General features: G+C 40.0%; 1 protein-coding gene across 1 annotated transcript; it reads right to left on the bottom strand.

Annotated features, from left to right (window-relative positions):
• Positions 1–340: 340 nt before the first annotated feature.
• Positions 341–21,001, bottom strand: GDE1 (glycerophosphodiester phosphodiesterase 1). The gene is made up of 6 exons (XM_004450411.3): positions 20,576–21,001; positions 12,606–12,781; positions 10,008–10,113; positions 7,342–7,434; positions 5,012–5,223; positions 341–3,336 (listed from the first exon to the last, which is right to left on the bottom strand). The coding sequence occupies exons 1-6, from the start codon at positions 20,834–20,836 to the stop codon at positions 3,189–3,191; spliced, it is 996 nt and encodes a 331-aa protein (XP_004450468.1). The 5' UTR covers positions 20,837–21,001; the 3' UTR covers positions 341–3,188.
• Positions 21,002–21,046: the final 45 nt, after the last annotated feature.

The following is a 21,046-nucleotide window of genomic DNA, read 5'->3' as shown; positions in this document are numbered from 1 at the left end:
ACCACTGCACCTAGCGGCTACCCTACATCCTCTTGACACTGCGTGTTCTGCTGAGCTTTGGAGTGTAATTGAAAACTTGGTGATAGAACACATTAATCTTTAGCATTTTTGATCAAAGCTATCACCTAACTTTACCCTACAGGGACCATCATTCCATGCCAAGAGGGTTCGAGTGGTTATTTGGAACACTTCATTAATTCATACCCTTCCTTGGCCTCAAAGCTATAGTTGGCCGACCTGTGGCAGCTCTTATTCCTTTCCACCCTATGAAACAGTCATGTGTAATTTGATGGAGAAATTTGCATCTGATAAAAACAAAGAGTATTTCAGTCTTGCCAAATTCTAATCGAAACAAGTTTTATTGAAACACCAAGCTCCCAAGTAAAAGAAAGCATATTGTATGATCCAGGAGGTGGTGGGTTCCTTAAGCTGTTTGAGGCTGCCTTTTGATGTTATGTATCTCTGACACCCTGAGGAACAGAGGGGCAGTCCAAAGAACAGCAGAGGGTGTGAATTCAACCTATATTTGTTTTCCTGGAAAGAATACTAATTGATTGGGACTTTGGCCCTTTGATGCTGTCAAATCCTGTATCATTTCTCCTGAGCCCCAACTTTTCATCTCACTCTGTGTCTGTCTCTCCAGTTTCCTCAAGGAAGTGGCAGGCACTGTAAAGGGTGCTGAGAACAATTAAGATGTTAATCATTAGGGCTTACTAGGTGCCAGACATGGTGGTAAGCAGGGGTTAAGAGTGTGAACACTGGAATGAGATCACTGAAGGTCCGAATCCTTATCACTGTTGTGTGATTCTAGGCCAGTTATTTAATTTCCCTGTCCTTCAGTTTCCTGAACCATAAAACCGACCTTGTAGTGGTGTTGCAAAGCAAACACATGTAAAGCATTGGAAACAGTGCCTGGTACATGGTAGGTAGTCAATAAATGTTAATTAACAAGCATTTTATCTACACTCTTGCTTAATCACAACCACCTTATGAGGTGGAGACTAATATCACCCCTAATTTTCAGATAAATTAACTTGTCCAAGGTAATAGTCAGTAAATTGCTGACCAGGAATTCAGAGTTAGCTTTCTCTGATCTCAAGTCTTGTTTTCAAACCCTCTCCAAAGCCTCTCAAAGAAGTACTTAATGGTACATACATCTTTCTTCATCCAAGGCCCAGGTCACCTAAGCATAGGACCTAAATCCTTAATTGGGCCTGGCTGTGTCAAGGACAAATGGATTTGGGACAGGGGTCAAGAGACAGTGGACTTCACACTCCCCTTAGAGAATTCCTATCTGGAAGGTACACTGAGGGCTAAAGTCAGCCCCCAGCTGTGTTTTCACAGTGTTTTGAAATGAGTTGCCAGTATGCAACTAAATCTCAAGTTTTCATATTTTGAAAACCTCCATTTCAGGCTTCTCTTGAAAAACAGGACCTGGCCAGCGAGCTGGGTAGAAGCACCTGTAAGGCCAGACCTGCCCTCTGCCAGCTTTCCTCTATAAGTAAACAGCCTGGCCCCTGTAGGCATTTGAGTTAGCCACAGTGGCCAGTTTAATTACTATTTCAAAGGATAATATTGAGGTGATGCTTTTCTCAAGGCCACTGCTAAAGATAACCTGGTGGAATATTCTCTGCTTGTTTTCTTTTTTTCTCTACTTTTCTCTATTCCAGATTTCTCAGATCCCCTTTTTTTTGGTCACTCCCTCCTCCCTCTTGTTACTCTAGTCTTCTAGTCGTGACATGGCATGGAAGTAAAAGCATTTTAAATATTTTCCATTTGTTAGATCAATCTTTGTCCTATTGTTACTTTTAGAATTTAGGAAAATTTCTCTGTTGATTGAAAATGTCCCAAGCTCCGTCTACCACATTCCTGACAATACCAGTTGTCGCAAAACTCAGTTTGCCTCTCCCTTCCATCCAGCCACATGGGCTGGTGGCCTTTCAACGCACACTCCGCCTGGCTGCTCTGCAAGGCTGGTGATTCATGGGAGGAGGTGATAAAGGCCACAGATGGGGATGAAAGTTGGGAGAGGGGTCAGCGAGAGAGGGGTCAACAAGAGAGGGGCAGCTTTGCAATTTTTAAAATACTCAATTTCATGTAAATATTGTTACTTTGGTTGTGGGAAAGGGCGAGAGGGGAATAAAGGGTTCTACATGGTAAAGGCAGACACTGAGCAGTGAAGAGCAGGAGCTCTGGAGTTAGGCAGACCTGGCTTCAAATCCCACTTCCACTATGGACTCTGAAACCTTGGGTAAGCGACTTTAACTTGGCAGCTCCTCAGTTTCCTTATCAGTAAGAAGAAGATGACAACTCCTCCATAAGATTTATGTAAGGGTTAAATAAGACAAGGCATGGTAAACACTTGTACAGTTGCTGGCAAGAAGTTTTAATGCTCGTGATATCAGGCTCTGCTATATCATCAGCTGTGTGAGTTTTGAGCCAGGCCTTTCCCTTCCACAGGTCTTGTTTCCTAATCTGTAAAATGAAGAGGTAAACCTAGATATTCTATGATCAACCTTGGGAGATCATCCTAGTAAGCCTAAAAAAGTGCAACTGTGTTACCTGGTGGTTTGCAGCTGTTATTTAAGATGCCATACATACTCTCCTCAGATTCATTTTAAGACTGCCCTAGCACTCTGGTTGCTGGACACTAAGACCTTCATCAGGCTGCTGCCCCTGTTCAGTGGACCACGCAGTTGGCTTCCCCAAATGCCTTATGCCTTAGATATGAGGCTAGCTACTCAGTTTTCCCTTAGTGCTCCTTTTAATGATTTTATTAATATGGTCAAGTTTGAAGTCTACAGTACATTGTTAATGGAGCGGAATACAAATTATTTAAAATAAATATTTTGTGTAAGAGTGGCAAGCTTTAAAATGTCAACTCAGCAATCATGCATTTCCCATGCATTTGCATTTGTATCCTCATATTCACAAATTTCATCTGTGCTTATCCTCACTGGGTCTCGGTGTGTATCTCAGCTAGGCTGGGGCAGGAGCTGTTGTGCCTTTTCTCAGACCCAGATTTTCCAAGAGCAAAGGTATTGAACTCAGGCATTCCAGGGACTGGGTTTAGCTGTGAGAGCCACCTGATCCTCCGGGACTTGGGCTAGCACACAGGTTACTTGGATATCCCTGCATGAGACCAGCAGGCAGTTTCTGAGCCCATGTTTCCTTCGTAGGGCAAGAGTCTAGAAATGAGCTGTACAGTCTTCCAACATGCTGTCAGTGATATAGCTGGAGCCAAGATGGGATTCGTAGTAACTTTTTTCATCAAAGGTGTTGACAGTCCAACCAACAACCTGAATTCCTTTAGCTGACCACTTCTTCAAGTAGGCCCTAGAGAAAAAGGGAAAAGCCAGTCTCATCAGACTAATGCCCAGTTGCCCCAGGGATATGTACTGGTATTCACTTAGTAGTGTCTAAAAATAGTAGTGTCCAGAAATAGCCTCCTATTTGGCCTCTGCACTGCAATTGAGGAAGCATTCACAAACCCAGCTGATCATGCCATGAACCTCCCCTTTGCCCCAGCTCAAAACACTCTGGAAGCTCGCTAAAGCACACACACACAAAAAAAATCCTTTACAATGCCACTGAGAACCTGCCCGGCTTGCCTGTACCTGTCTCTTTGGCCTCCTCTCATACCACATGTTCCTGTTCTTTTCTGTACTGAAAATTATTGTTTTCCTCAGTTCCATGAACGAATCATGCTCCTTCCTGCCACAACTTTTTGAACATGTATCTTCCTCTGCCCAGGATGTCACCCCTCCTCTATCACACCTAATACCTACTCCCCCTTCAGATTGGAGCTCAATTGTCACATCCCAGGATGCCTTTCCTGACTGTTCTGACCAGGTCAAGTGACCTAGTATATGCATAGGAGTACACTTCTCTCCTCAGAGGCTGGATCTCATCTGTAATTACATATTTATTGGGTTTTTATTTGATTAAAATCTCTCTTCCACTCAACTGCAAATGCCATGAGGACCGAAACCATGGCTTTGTTTCTTCACACAGGACCTTGCAATACTGTAGGCACTTGATGTATTTATTGAATAAATGTACACATGACTAAAATTCTAGGAAACTTGCAACTCTGATGGATTATTAAGCAGATAATCCTGAAATGCACAGATATAAAATGGTCAACAGGAAAAATTCAGAGATTGCTAACAGGTTAGGGAATGGAAAGTTTCTTGGAAATGATGGAACAGAACCTGCGATGTATGCGGGAACAGGAGGAAAGATGGAAGGGATAAGGACATGGTGCCCATGGGATGTCTTCACTGTGGTTATGCCCTGGACGTTGTCTTGGTTTTCAAAGGGAGCCAATCACAAGAAATTTAATCCTGTGCTCACAATAGGTTAGAATATTAACTTTTTCTTTACAAAACACTATTAACAAGAATATCTGATCAACCCGATTTGGAAAACATGAAATATGCCTGAAGTTTTCCCTCTTAAGAATTTAATGGGGGAAGTGGACTTGGCCCAGTGGTTAGGGCGTCCGTCTACCACATGGGAGGTCTGTGGTTCAAATCCCGGGCCTCCTTGACCCGTGTGGAGCTGGCCCATGCGCAGTGCTGATGCGCGCAAGGAGTGCCGTGCTACACAGGGGTGTCCCCCGCATAGGGGAGCCCCACGTACAAGGAGTGTGCCCCGTAAGGAGAGCCGCCCAGTGCAAAAGAAAGTGCAGCCTTCCCAGGAATGGCGCCACACACACGGAGAGCTGACACAAGATGACACAACAAAAAGAAACATAGATTCCCGTGCTGCTGACAACAACAGAAGTGGACAAAGAAGAGAGCAGACAACTGGGGCAAGGGGGAAGGGGATAGAAATGAATCTTTTTTTAAAAAAAAAAACAAGAATTTAATGGCATATCAGCTTAATAAAGGGTAGTGAGCTTTGCAGATTGAAATCAATCTATTCTGTCTGCTCAGTTAATCCTTTCCAAAAAGAGCATTCAAGAAGTATGTTGGGAGAAGATAAACAAAATAGCCTCCTAACTTACGGGGATACAAAATCCTTTTGCATGAGGAAAGCTGAAATTCCACACAGGTACCACAAGATATTATGAAGGCTCCAATCAAGCAAAATGTCCATTATCACAAATAGGAACTGCTTCCAGAAACGATCATAGCGTGGTTTTCCATCTCCTGTGTGGCTAAGGCTCCAAGGTCTGTGAGTTAAAGCTGTTATAACATTTTGATCTGCTTGTCTCATCTGAAAAGGAATTTTGGAAGATAAAATAATTATCATATCTTAAGTCCAATACTTCTCATTTGTTTTTTAGATTTAGCCAGTGAGCTCATTCTGAAGTGGTGGTCATTGTTGGTGCCCTGCCCCCATGTCTACTAAACAAGTACTCTATCATAAACCCTTTGAGAAAAGAATGTGATGGATCTAAAGTGTTTAATATAATAGTAAGAACATTTCCTCCATAATCTTAAAAGAACTGCAATCCCATCTTTAAATTAAGGGATATTACAATCTTGGGGTCAGATTTTAACAATGTCAGAATAAATTAACTGGGTATCTATTTAAATAATTAGAACTCAATGAGAATGTAATCATGCTCATTTCAAGATGGAATCATTAGCTTTGATCCTTTCCAGAGCAAAAGGGAGGCTGGGGTAGAGTGGGAGGGTGTGGGGAAGTAGAGTAAGGAGGATGTGAAGTGAGGAAAGAGAGGGATGTGTGATGAGAGAATGGGAAAGGGAGAAAACTGGGGACAGGCAACACGGAGAGGGCAAAAGGAGAAACATGAATGGACTTCCTTCACTGTGTGCTGGGCTAGCTCTATGCCCCTCTGGAGAAAATACCTTACATTTTATTTTTTTAAAAGATTTATTTTCTTTATTCCACACCCCCTCCCCCCCCATTGTCTGCTCTCTTTGTCCATTTGCTGTGTGTTCTGTGTCCACTTGCTTTATTAGGCAGCACTGGGAATCTGTCTCTTTTTTGTTGTGTCATCTTGCCACGTTAGGTCTCTGTGTGTGGTGCCATTCCTGGGCGAGCTGTGCTTTCTTCATGCAGGGCAGCTCTTGTTGCAGGGTGCATTCCTTGCATGTGGGGCACCCCTATACGGGGGCACCCCTGTGTGGAATGGCACTCTTTACACACGGCAGCACTGTGCATGGGCCAGCTTACCACACAGGTCAGGAGGCCCTGGAGATTGAACCCTGGACCCTCCATATGGTAGGCAGACACTCTTATCAGATGAGCTAAGTCTGCTTCCCTACCTTACATTTTAAAGGGCTCTATGGTCAAGTAATTTTGGCAAATCCTCTTCCAAATGTCTGGAATCCCCAGGACTTGATTAATCTCAATAACAGCTTATACTTTTATAAGATATAAGATAGGCTTCATCCTTAATGTAAAAATTTTAAATGTATGCTCTATTGGTCACTGTTGAAGAATACTATAGAACCATCTCCTTATTTTAGAAACTGGTAAATAAAGCTTTTATCCTGTCTCCTGGGTGACCAAATAGGTGAGGAGAAGTTTCTTTTTACAGAAGTATTCTATCTAAAACAGGAAGAAATGACAGAATTAAGATATCAACATTTAGAAACCTCTCCCAGTAAACTGACAGAGCTGACCACTGAGCATCAATAGCAGCTAACATGACAACAACAAAAATTCCACTTGTTATGTGCCTCCAGATGGAAAAACACCCCCACTGATAAAATTATCTTGCTAAAATAACCAAATCTAATATGATTGTGTCTAACTCTAACCACTTATTTACAAAAAATCTGGTATTTGATGCTATTAAGAACTTACTGTTAGTAGTTTTAGATGTAAAACTGGTATTGTGTTTTTTTAAATTTTTTTAAGAATCTCTTTAAAGACAATACAATTTATAGGGATTAAATGACATCTGGTAATTTATTAAAAAAATACTGGGGAGGATAATGGGGATCATGGATAAAAGAAGCTGGGGATGAGTAAGGGGAGCTCATTATACTACTCTACCTTTAAACTTTCCATTTTTCCAGAATAAAGGGTTTTTGTTTTTTTTTAAAGAATGTATGTTCTGCTGTTACTTAGAAGTAGGATTACATAATACTGTTCTGTTCTGATAAAGTTTACCAAAGTAATCTGAATAAGCTTATAGGTAACATAAGAAAGTGGCTCTAGAGGGATCATGGTATTTCAAAATAGGATACCAGCATATTCCCTTTCCCAAATTTCTCTTAATAGCAAAATGAAGCTTCTTAACTCTGATGGTGATTCAGTGCAGCTTAACAAGCATTCAATCTTAGGCTTCCTCAGCCCATTGTTGTAATTACCGCCAACTAACATCACTTTATATACAATAGAAATCTTGAATTTTACCTTATAGATAACTTCGGGCAAGAAAGAGCAGACGATACTATTATTGTATAGTTGAGGAAACTCCATATAAATTTTCTTTAGCACATCAGTAGCCTGTAAAAGAGATTCATCTATTAAAGTGTGACAGTCCTAACCATTAACTATTATATAGTAAATACAACCCTCTTGACTAAATCAGAATTATATGGAAATGTTGAAAGATTAATTGGTAGACTCCATTATTCATTGGGATACATTATAAACACACTGGCAGCAGACAGGTAAGAAGCTGGGGTACTGCTGCTTTACTGTCTTTTTGAGAGACCCACCCCTTTTAGGAAGTGTGGAAGACTGCAGGCAAGTGAAGGCTGGAAGCAAAATTTAAAAATCCTTTCCTTATACATCAGTTGAATCACTAGGAAAAGTCCTTTTATACCCACAACTCTACCACTCTTCTGCCTTTCCTATGTGAAGGATGAGCCGACCAGCCCAGGAACTACAGAGGGGAGCTTTTCTCAGTCCAGGGGCCTGGGAGGATACAATATCCATCCACCATCATGGAGGGAGAAACAATGGGACAAGCGGGGAGGGCAGCTGGAAAAGTCTCCCAACTCTTTCCAAATGAGTGGAAGTTCCTTTTCATAGAAACAGTCCAGCTACTAAATGGAAAAAAAAATGAGAGAATTAAAATATCAACTTTATGCAACCCCTAGTGAATTGACACATCTGGCATCATGAGCAGCTAATAACAAGAGTCCGCCAGATATTGTGTGGAATACAATGTTTCTTGTTTGAAATACTGCTAGTTTTCTAGGCAACAAAATGCATTCAAATAAAAATAAATAAGTGAAAAAGAATAACATAGAGATTACCAAGTTACTAATGTAACTAAGTGCTAGCTATAGAGCCAAGTTACTTTCTTGCTGTTTGACTGAATGCTGCCCAGACTTTGGCCCTATAGAACATTACATTTTTTTTGGTAATTATATTAAGCAAGCATTAGTCATTTAGATAGGATTTGGGATATCAAATTTATCTCTTTTTAATGGAAGACCCTTAAAGATATATGTTTATATAAAGGTTTTTTGTTGTTGTTATTTGTGTCCTTAAAACATTTATTGAATTAAAACAAACACTGTGTGAAAGTTTCTTCTTCTTCTTATATAATTAGTATATTATTTCTTATAGCAACCCTATGGGTAGTTTCTTTTCTTATTCCCGTTTTGCTCATAAGGAAACTGAGGTTTATTAAGTTAAAGTTACATTGTAGTAAGTGACATAGCTTAATCCAGGTTTGTTGCACTGCAAAGCCCTTGATTTTGGCTACTGTGCTGTGCTAGCTCCTATCTATTCCCAACACTAGTACCACATCTTGGTAGAACTGGATCCCTATGCTCTACCTCATCATGGCCAAACATCTGTGAACACACAAAGAGAAATTGCAAATAACTGGATGGACTTTTGTTTTTGTTTTTATTCTTTGCTTATTCTAAGAGATAAGCATGAAATTGAATGCCTTGAATGAAATATAGAATCCCAAACATGGGCCACATCAACAACTCCCACAGGTGCTCATTAAAATGCATGCTCTTTTGGCCCCATCTTAGACACTTTAAGAATCCCTTCTCAAGGTGGTGTGGCCCAGGAATCTATCTTTAATAGGTACTCCAGATGTTTCTGATGCAGACTGATTGGAAATCCTGACTAGCATACAACTATCAGTTTACCAGAGTAGTAAATTAACTATAGTACCAACCAGTCTCCTCTTTCTTAAAAACCTGGGAGTTTACTATACTAAAATTAGAGTATAGCCTTAAGCTCACATTTCAGGTTTTAATAGCAACTGGCTTCAACTATATCCTGGGATTAATGAAAAAAAAAAAAAAAGACATCATCAGAATTCTCAACCAGTAGGTGGCCATTACTGATTATAACTATTGCTAGGGAAAAAAAATAACCAAGTTGTCTAATTAGGGGGAAAGTATTTATACTTGATAAACTGTTTATAGGAGAACAAATGTAATCTGTACCTATCTTCCCATTGACTTCTATTGCAATAATGTTATAGGTAAAAGTATATGTTCTAAAATTTAAGCAAAATCTTATTTAGGAATGTCATACATTCAAAGAAAATACAGTAATTTTCTGATGAAAATATTACTCAAATCATAAAATAGCAAAACTCTACCAGAAATCCATTATAATGGATGAATTTATGTAAAGATAATCCTGTTAGCTCTCAGAAGCTTTAGATTACAGGAATTTTCTTTAAATGCAGTCCATAGTTGTCCATCTAAGACCCTTATCAGCCATATGCAAATAATTTTGTGTCCGACTCCTGAATCCCTATTTATGAGGTCACTTGAGTGGTTGTTCCAGAGGTGTCTCTTTATTGTCCATTTAACATCTTTTGTAAATGATTTATGAAATAAAAGAAATCTGACTCTTCCCTTTTGTGCTGGTTGTAGAACATCAAGAGTTGTTAAAAGGTTCAATTCCATAATTTATTGTTTCCTTAAAGATGTACCATTTTGCATTGCATACTTCCGTTAAGCAAACATATTGTAATTTGTAAAAATAGTTTAAGAAAAAAGAATAAATAATAAAATATATGGTTAATTTTGGAAATGATTAACAATGAAATAAGATGTCTTTTTAAAAAGTGAAGTCCATGGTATAAACTGTACCATATTTGCATGGCCTTTGACATCAAAGAAGATTGTGAGGTTATGGTTTAGGCACTCTACAACGGCTTCCCTCAGGGTGGGGATCTTTTCATCAGGGAAATCATACCTATAAGAGAGGGAAAAGTAGCAGATTGTAGGAAAAAGAGAAAAAGATAGAAATTTAGTGGAGCAGACATTTTGTAAATGTCTCCCAATTAAAAGGAAGGAGTGCTTTTCCCAACTTCCTTTCTTCAACCACACTGAAGTCCGAGATAATTACAATAGTTTTGAACCAAATTACAGATACTCTTGACCAAATATCAGCAATAAAAACAAAAGTCAGTTAATTTTTAGAAAAGCTCTGAATTTCCATTTTATTAATAACATAATGACTAACTATATTCTCCCAAAGGACAGAGTATATGCCAACTTTGGAGACCTCACAGATTTATTTTAGGATTATAGTTGCCTTAATAGAACCCTGTGCAAGAGAAATCGCTGGAAATACACAAATCTGCCAGTTTTATTGTTGTATATTTAAGTGCAACTGTTTAAAATGAATACTTTTCTAAAACAAAATTTTCTAATAAAGAAAATGAAGATTAAGTGACTGATGCACAGTTTTTCTCACAGTGAAATTTCATTATACCTGATTTAATTTATGCTAATCCAATCCTAATTTCTTGGGTTTTTAAAAAAGGATAAGATCGTTTAAATGGTACAGGTGACTGCAAGCCATTCAATTCAATGCCAGTTCCCAGAGACTGAGAGATGGGGTAACCTGAATTTGCTGTTCCCTTGGCCAGTTTTAGTTTCCATGTCCCCTCTCAGGATGAGCATCTCACTACACTGAGCACAGCTGTAGAGAAAATGCCTATTTTTCCCTACCACATGGTCTCTAAACACAAGCCAATTACTTTATTTGGTGTTCAATTGCATTTGTTCCAATTTTTGGAGCAAAGACTAATTGTGTTGGGGTTAAGATGGTATACCTACTCTGATATGGTACCTTCTTATAGGATTTTTAGGGTGAGAGTGACCCTAAGCATTTTTCACCGAGTACTGACTTTGAATCCGACTTCTTCTTAGCTGTAATACCATAATTTATTAAAACTAGCCTTTCCCTTGCATCCAGTAGAGCAAGGATGACAGTAAAGACAAATACCAGCAGCTTGGACTTAGACTTCTAAGTCTAAGTGTTATCAATATTCTTTCCAGTCTACACTAGGGTTTCCTTTGGCTGGCTTTACTTTCTTTTGGATCCTAAGAAAATGAAGTCTGAATCATCTTTTTGGGAGGATCATAAAGTAATCACTGGATTGAGTGTGCTCAAGGAGTACTGATATTGTTCAGAAAATTGCTATTATGAGAGTAACAGTGAGTATAGTTTTCAGTATAGCAAGAGGAGAGGGATTTAAATAACCACTTGCTGAAGCATATTTATTCAGTATACCAACTTCAAAGATGTTTATAGCTGTTACAGGGAGGGGGAGAAAGGAAGGGAAGGATGTGTTGGGGGAGTGTGGATACTGTGGTCATGTGAGTTTAAAAAACCCTAAGTTAAACAAAAGTAAGAATTTATTGATATGTATTGTTTATCCCCAAGAGGGACGCCCAGGGTCTTGTGTTCCCCAAACTTGATCTAGAACACTGTTCTTGTAGAACAACTTATAGGACTAGCTCTGATGTATATACTTTGGAAGCTACTGGTTTAAACTCTACAAGGAGAATAAATTAGACATTTCAGAGAACTTTTATTCTTACAAGTTCAGAAACATTGGGGGCAATCAGAAACAGCATGGTATGGTAGAAGTTTCTTTGGGCTAGAATTTGGGATATTAATATTCTAGTCCTGGCTTCTCTATGAACTTCTCTGTGCCCTTGTGTAGGTCAATTACTTTTTCTAAGATTATATCTAAAAGCAGTGTTGATCTAGATTTATATCGTCCAATGAGGTAGCTGCGTATGGCTATTTAAATTTTAATTTACATTTAAATGAGATAAAATTTCAGTTGACCAGTTGCACTAGCCACATTTCAAGAGCTTGGTAGGCACAGACCCATGTGGATAGAGAACACTTCTGTCACTGCAGAAAGTTCCACTAGTGTTACTTGAGAGGATTTCTAGGACAACTTCTCCTGGCATTCTTTGGTACCTCAGAAATTTGTTATAAGGATCTGAGGAGTTAAAAGGGCTAGGTTAAAAGGTAATTTTTACTTAAATTACTTTAAAGAATGCATAATTTGTTTGTTGGTGTGCCTAAAGGCAAGAAGATTGATAAATAAATAAATAAGCCTTTGCAATTGCGTTGTCTCCATGATTTTATAATTTATATGACAGCACAAAGTAAATGTCATGCTAGTGGCTAGACAGAGTATTGTGTTGAGAATAATTCTAAGGCCACATTTGGCCTTGGTAGGAAAAGACTAAAAAACATACATGCCATATTTCTGGTTTTCCTAGTACCTGCTCATTTTTCCCCTGGCACCTGTATATAGTTAGACACTGAACAAAAAGAGTCTCTCCTGGAGTAGAAAATGTAATTAGAAAGTGCCAGTGTTCATCTGTGATCTCCAACCAAAACTGAAAAATATGATTAATGAACAATAAGCCACTTACCTCAACCTGTGATTAGCTGCAGGATTAAGTTTCCTAATTTGTTCAAATGTCAAATCACACAACTGACCAGTTCCATCAGTCGTCCTGTCTACTGTGTTATCATGCATTAAGATAGGAATTCCGTCAGAAGTAAACTCAATGTCCAGCTCCACACCTGTTGCTCCATTCTTAGCTGCCTTAACAAAAACAATATTAATGTGAAATGGCCACATGTCATGTTGCAGTCTAAACACTGAAGACTAATCCAGTTGACTAAGAGATAGCTGCTTTCCCTTCCCACATCAAATAGCTATTCCAACCAGTTTGTTTTTCATGGGTTTGACTCTTATTTCAACTTCTACATTACAGATTCCCTAAAAACTTCAATTTCTCCACTCTTTCCTCCCTCACAGAGGCAGACAGGGAGATGTCTGGAACTTCAGTTTTCTCTCTTTATTTTAACTATGTTGGTCATTAATGGCTTACAAATATTTAGACAAATTCCCTTGTTTGCCTACACCCTGTTTGGTGCAATAGCTCTGATGATTCCCTTGTGTTTGTTGATTAGTCAGAAATTTCACTACTTTGGTATAAACAAATGAGTTTGTTTTTTTGTTGATTTAATGCCACCCTGTAGAGCAGACACATCACACCTACTTCTAGGAGATGGTTTACAATTTGTTTATGTGGGCAGCACTAGCTGTTGGACAATAAGTTGGTAAGTCTGATAAGGTGTATGAGAATTTTTCTAAAAAAATAGAACTTGAACATTACATTTTATGGGCCCTACTCCTCTGAGACAGACTGTCCAATGTTTCCTTCCTTGGACTCCTCATCATCGTGAAGATGTGAAATGTTCATTATGGTCAAGGTTTAAATTTTTAAAACTTTTAAATTATGGTCTATTGCAACATGCAGATTTTATATAGTACAGAAGATAACAGATGCTACCATTTTGCCATTTTTTGCTTTAATTTCTTTCTGCCCTAAAAAAGTAGTAGTAACTATTATTTACTGAGCCTTTTCTATTTGCCAGGTACTTTTCTAAGTGCTTTCTAAGTATTAATTCATTTGATCTTCACAATCCTGTGGTACAGATGAGGAAACTGAGACACAGAAAGATTGAGAAACTTGTCCTGGGTCACACAGCCAGGATGTGGTGGCTGCTGCACTCTTAGCTACTATAATACAACTTTACTGACTATCAACAATATAAATATGGCTAAATTTCTCCATTCATTCCTCTCCCTTCCTCCCAAGAGGTAACTACTATCTTAAAGTTGGTGTGTATCATTCCCTCATATGTTTTCATATATTTACTACATACTTATATAAGTTGAACAACATACAGCATGTGTTAGAATAGTGTAAGCATGCAATTAATGTGAGCCATTGCTTATGTCCTTTGTAATACATGTATATATTATGGTTGAGATTTTTCTACCTTGTTAAAGAAATCCTTTCCTACCTGCATATTAAAAAAATACATAACTATATTTTCTTTTATGTTTCAAAGTTTGATTTTCACTTATATGATCAAGACTACCCCCTGCCACATAGATACACATAAACACACACACAAATATCATAGTAGGATGGAGTATATTCCCACTCCATCGCTAACTAGTTGTGTCATCTAGATTGAGTTACTTAAACACTCCGGCCTCAGTTTAATCATTTTTAAGATGATACTTTTATAATGCTCTTAAGAGTTGTTGTGAGGATTTAGATATAGTATATGTAAATTGCCAAGCCAGGCACCTGGCTCAGAGTTGGCACTCGATATAAGGTATTATAATTAGAAAAACACTTTTTTTCTTAGTGAAAAAGTAATTATAATGATATATCTATACTGACAAGAGTTTAAAAGGTATGTCTTTTCTAAGTTAAATACAGAATAATATACTGGTAAGTTAACATGAGTTATATATTTTAGAATGTAACAAAATCACATTTTCAGTAAACAGTGCATCTCTCTTACTATAACACAAATATTATCCTTATTCCATGATGCTGGTACTATAATTAGGCTCAATTATACTTTTATTCATTAGGGTCATCTTCATTTGGCTACAATATAAAACCAAACAATGGTGAGACCCTGTATTTTAGTAAGAATACTAGACCTAGTGAGTAGTTCATTTATCTTTCTTTTCTGAGTAGTTTATTAAGGCCAAAAACAAAAGACAAAAAGTCTATAAAAGAACCACTCACTATTGCAGACTTTCTTAAACCAGGTAGCATTCATTATTCTTTATCAATACTTTTATGTTATTTCAGTTATAGAGGCAAAAAGATGAACCCCATTCCAATTCACATATTAGTATATACTTCATATTCATCTTTTCATTTATTTAGAGAAATTTCTTATCATAAGAGTATTTTTCTTCTAAACATACAAATTTCACATAAACCAGTTTATATAATTACTGTGGTTTTATTAAATTTTTATTTTATTTAAAATGTTTGCTTGAAACTATAGTAATAGTTTAGTAATAGAATAATGTAGTATATTATATAGAAATCAGGTCAAAGGTTGCCTTGGGGCAGAGGTGGCAGTGGAGTTTGACTCCAAAGGGGGGACACAGGAACTTTCTTAGCTGATTGAAATTAATTGGGGTGGTGGTTACTATACTGTATATAAACCAAAACTCATCACACTGTATACTTAAAACGTGATTTTACTGTATATCAACTATACTTTAATAAAGTTGATTTAAAAAGAATTTGCTTCAACAAATTCACATTTTAAAAATGTTTCAGTGAAAAGTATCTTTTTATTTTTTTAAATTTATTTATCTCCTCCCCACCCCCGCACTCCCCACCCCCCACCCCGGTTGTCTGTTCTCTGTGTCTATTTGCTGCGTCTTCTTTGTCCGCTTCTGTTGTCATCAGCGGCACGGGAATCTGTGTTTCTTTTCATTGCGTCATCTTGTTGTGTCAGCTCTCCGTGTGTGTGCGGCGCCATTCCTGGGCAGGCTGCACTTTCTTTCGCGCTGGGTGGCTCCCCTTACGGGGCGCACTCCTTGCGTGTGGGGCTCCCCTACCCGGGGACACCCCTGCGTGGCACGGCACTCCTTGCGCGCATCAGCACTGCGCATGGGCCAGCTGCACACGGGTCAAGGAGGCCCGGGGGTTGAACCGCGGACCTCCCATGTGGTAGACGGGCGCCCTAACCACTGGGCCAAGTCTGCCACCAAAAGTATCTTTTTAATATCTCTACCTATAACATAACATATTGAAAGAACTTAATTTGTTTAAAATGATAAAAAACAGATTACACTACCAGAATAGAGTGGCAGAATGGAATAAGCAGAGATTTTATAATTTGACCACATTCAGAATCACAATCCTTTTTTTCTTCTTCTCAGCTTTATTGATACAATTCATATACTATTCAAGTCACCCATTTAAAGTATACAATTCAATAGTATTATATTTAGAGTTGTGTAACCATCACCACAATCAATTGCAGAACATTTTCATTACCCCCAAATGAAACCCCTATACCTATTAGCAGCCACTCCCCATTTCTTCCCAATCACCAACTCCTACCCCCACCCCCAGCTCTATTTTAAATATTTCTTTACTGGAACTACACAATATGTAGTGTTTTGTGAATGGCTTCTTTTACTTGGCAAAATGTTTTCAAAGTTCATCCATGTTATAGCATGTACCAGTAATACTTCTTTCCTTTTTATGGCTGGATAATATTTATATGGCTATAACACATTTTGTTTATCCATTCATCAACTGATGGACATTTGGGTTGTTTCTACTTTTTGGCTATTATGAATAATGCTGTTATGAACATTCATGTACAAGTTGTTGTGTGGACCTATGTTTCCAATTAGTTTAGGTATATACCAAGGAGTGGAATTGCTGGGTCATATGGCAACTCCCTATTTAATCTTTTAAGGAACTGCCAGACCGTTTTTCCATCAGCTATGGATGAAGGCTCCAATTTCTCTACTTCCTCATCAACACTTGTTATTGCTTGTTTTATTTTATTATAGCCATCCTAGTAGGTGTGAAGTAGTGTCTCATGGTGGTTTTGATCTGCATTTCCCTCATCTTTTCTCATGTGCTGCTTGGCTATTTGTACATCACAATCCACAATCTTTCCAGTAAACATTTACTGAATGCCTAATCTGTATCAGGCACTGTGCTAGGCAGTGACTAGATAATAGCAAAAAACCTTTATCTAGCTTCATGGATCTGACATTTTAGTGGGGAGAAACAAATTACAAACATGTTTACATGGAAGTTATGATAGTAATAAATGTTTTGAAGTAGAAAATAGAGGGTAATGTGAAGGTGAAGGCAGGTGGGGTCTCTAAATAAGGCAGTCAGGGAAGAAGACTTATCTGAAAATAGGACATTTCACTTGAGACCTTAATGATGAAAGGGTGTCAGCCATGCAAATATTTGAGCAAAGAGTATTCCAAATAGAAGAAACATCAAGTATAATGTGAGGCCACAAGGTAGGTATGAGCCACCCAGGTGGCAGAAAGTGTTGATTGTCTACCCTAATCTAGGCCCCTTCTTCTTTTCTGTTGGTAAAGGCCTGCTCTTGCCCCCAATATTCAGCTTGCTCCTGTGCTCAGAGTAAGTGGCCTATTCCCAGTCCCTGTGTGTGTGTGTGTGTGTGTGTGTGTGTGTGTGTGTGTGAGTGGGAAGGGGGTGAGGGAACCTGGGACAAACACAAGGAAGAGGGAGTGGAGTCTTTTCTTGAGATTGGATGCTGATATGTAAGAATGGGATGCTTGGGTTGCAATGGTGACTTCATGGCATCAATGAGGGCTAGCAAAATATCCTGCAGATGTCAGAGAAGATACATCAAAAGAACTTGGGACGTTGCTGACCACAAATTGAGCAGGTGAGTTAACCACCCTGGAGAACAACCTCCACATTTACACACCTCTTGGTAATGTGAGACAGTAAGTTCCCTTCTGGTTTCAGATATTTTAAGGTATGTTTTTTGTTACATGAAGCCTAAAGTATCCTAACAAACATCCAGGGTGGCTGGAGCAGAGTGAGCAGGGGTTTTGAGAAAGGTACAAGGTAAGGCTTTTGGATTTTATCCAATTGCAATAGGAAATCCTTGGAGGGTTTTAAATAAAGGTGGCATATAATCTGATTTATACTTTTCAAGCAGCACTCTGGTCACTGTATGGAGAATGAACTTTTGCCACTGTTTATAACAGTATACCTGTTTTTGGGATACACTCATTTCATATCTGTCAAGTTTTTCCTTCTATATTTAGTTTTTAATCTACAGGAAATTCCACCACTGTCAGAAAGTCTTCCTTGATTTTTTTTTTAAAAACAGTATAATGCTTAGGAATATAAATAATGACTTGCAAACATGCAAAGAAAGAGAACAGGACAAAAAATAAAAAACCCTTGATGGAATTAAACTATATTTCTTTTGAAATCAAGAAGGAGAATTCAACCTTGTCTTCTACAGGCTGAATTTAGCACTAAATACTGTGACGGATGAAGGTCATTGATAATGACCTTATATTCTAATATGCTGAATCACCACATCTCATTTCCTCTTAAGACCAGGAATCGATTTAGTACAATGTTTTTTATCATTATGATATATATTAAAAACATGCTGAACAAAAGTGTACAAGGCATGAATGGAATTTAGCTGGACTTCCCTTGCAACACAATGGGCTATGAAATGCAATATGTGTATGTGTTTCACATCCATATTTCCTCATTCATTTAATATGATTTATATTCAGTAAGACATACTTATGAGTGCCTTCTGCGTTCAATTTTTTTTTTAAAGATTCATTTATTTATCTCTCCCCGCTATCCCTGCTCTGGTTGTCTGTTCTGTGTCTATTTGCTGTATCTTCTTCTTTGTCCGCTTCTGTTGTTGTCACTGGCACGGGAATCTGTGTTTCTTTTTGTTGCGTCATTATATTGTGTCAGCTCTCCAGTGTGTGTGGCGCCATTCTTAGGCAGGCTGAACTTTCTTTCCCGCTGGGCGGCTCTCCTTATGGGGTGCACTCCTTGCGCCGTGGGGCTCCCCTCCGCGGGGGAGGCCCCGGTGTGGCAGGGCACTCCTTGAGCGCATCAGCACTGCGCATGGGCCAGCTCCACACGGGTCAAGGAGGCCCAGGGTTTGAACTACAGACCTCCCATGTGGTAGACGGATGCCCTAACCACTGGGCCAAGTCCGCTTCCTATTCTGTGCTCAATTAACACTGAGCTATGCTTTAAGGCAAGGTCCACCAAGACCTTGCATTGTTGTGAAACATTTGTTACAAACTATGCAAGAGCATTTAGATTTATGTTTTAAACAAAAGCCAGAAAAGTTACCCTTACTGTCTCCTTTCCATCACAAAGAAACAAGGGGAGAGAAGTACAATAAAAGTATAACTTGATTTATAAACCCAAAAACTCGGGTGCCTTCCACTGACTCAAAAGTTGCTCTCCTAATGCCCTTTCTTCTTCAGACTTAATTTTTTTTAACCTTTACACTAAAGTGATTTTAAAGAATCCAGCCACCTTTCAATTCCTGTCATAAATAGTTTCTATCTATGGAGGTCTTACCATGGGATAAGTACTTTGTGCAGATTATCTCACTGAGGCCTCACAACCTAGTAAGTAGATTCCAAACTTATTCCCACTTTACAAAAAGGGAAACTGAAGTCAGGGCTGGGAGGCGGGTGAGGAGAGGTGCTCTGGGTGCAAAATTTAAGGAGACACTGTTAGGCACCAACCCCACACTTGTAGGACCATGAGAATGAGTACCTCCTTAAATTTTATGCCCCAGGCTTGCCCATACCCTCGTCAGGATCCTGTCTGGAGCCTTCAGTAACTCACTCATTACACAGTCCTGTTTCTAGCTGGACAAAGAAAGTACAGTTATTCCAAGTTTTTACATCCTGGAACATATTCTAATTGATGACAAAGAACATTGGACTTGGAGCTGAATTCTGGAAGGAGCTGTGTGTGTTTGTGTCTTGGTTTTCTCATCCATTCAGTGTTAAAATAATGTCTCAAATAAATGAAATGATCAGAGGTATTTCCACAGATGCAAAAGAGTCTAGTCAACTGAAAAGCTCTCTTACTATGCAAGCTGTCAACATTATGAAATCAGGAGACTGCCAGGAGCTGGGAGGGATCAAAAGTCTAAGTAGCACCTTGTGAAAAGGTGAGGCAAAAATTAACCCTGCCCAGCCAGTCGGCCAGGTTGTGTTTGGGTGGGTGGGGAGGTGATAAGGAGATGACTAAGGTCATTTAGGGTACAAGCAAAGCCCCAGCTCCTGTTAAGGATGACCCATTTAAAATAAACTCAACTGCTGCCCTAGACCTTAGATGACCTGGCCGTTATTTACTATTTCATTCCAACACCGGTTCTGTTTTGTCCCTTGAAGTCAGACCACCTACTGCCTCTTCCGTGAACACTCCAAGATCAATCCCACCTCGGGGTTTTTGCACTTCCTATTCCCTTTTCTGGAAAAGCTTTACCCCCGGCTGTCAGGGCTGGCTTCTTTTCCTAATCCCGGTTTCGGTTCAAATGTCACTTCTTCACTGAGGATTTCCCGGACTTCCCTATTTACAATAGCATAACGTATAGCCCCTCCCCCAAACCAGTTATTCTTCATGCTATTTCACTATTTCTTCACTGTACTTGTCGCAGATCCTTAACAGTGTCTCGTCTCGGTTCCTGGCTCACCGTTTGGGGACTGCCTTTCCCACTCGGGCGTAAGCTCGGTGAAGGCACAGCCCCTACCTGTCTGGTGCACGCGGTGTGCGCAGCGCCCGGTACGCGGCAGGCGCTCTATAAATATGCACTGAAGTATTCTATAAATACCTGAAGTCGGGAGATTTCCCAGACACCGGGGGCGATCAAAGGCCATCCACTGGGCTAATGGGGGGACCGGGAAAGCTATCCCGCGGGGACTGGGGGAACCTCCTGAAGGACAAGCAAAAGGCCGAGCCCCGGGAGGGGCGGCGGGGCTCACCTGCCGAATGGCCGCCAGGGTGTTCTCGGGCGCGTCGTGGCCGCCGCCGCGGTGGGCGATGGCGGAGATGCGGCCCCGGGGCTTGAGCACCTGCAGGGCCCGGCGGGAGGGCACCGGCTCGAAGCTGAAGAAGCGCAGCAAGAGGTAGAAGCTGCCGGTGAGGAGGCAGGCATTGAAGGGGCTGCGCGTCACCACCAGCACCAGTAGCAGCAGGAGGGAGAAGGGGGCCAGGAGGCCCCCCTGCTCCTCCCACAGCCACATGCCGGCGCCCGCACCGGCACGGACTGGAGTCCGGGACCCGCCGGGTTCCCGGGACGGGAAAGCGAGAGGCGAGCGGGAGAACCCAAGGCGCTAGCCGCGCCGGCACCCTCTGAGGGGATCAGCGCCGCACAATGGCGCCCGCCGGCCCATCAGGAGACGGCGCCTGAGCTCCAGCCAATCAGAGCCCGGGATCTCCAGGACATGGGCGGA

Source organism: Dasypus novemcinctus, chromosome 23, assembly GCF_030445035.2.
Source record: "Dasypus novemcinctus isolate mDasNov1 chromosome 23, mDasNov1.1.hap2, whole genome shotgun sequence".
Taxonomy (NCBI): Eukaryota; Metazoa; Chordata; class Mammalia; order Cingulata; family Dasypodidae; genus Dasypus; species Dasypus novemcinctus.
Note: the sequence above shows the minus strand (reverse complement) of the source record. Positions and strands in the feature narration are given on the sequence as shown.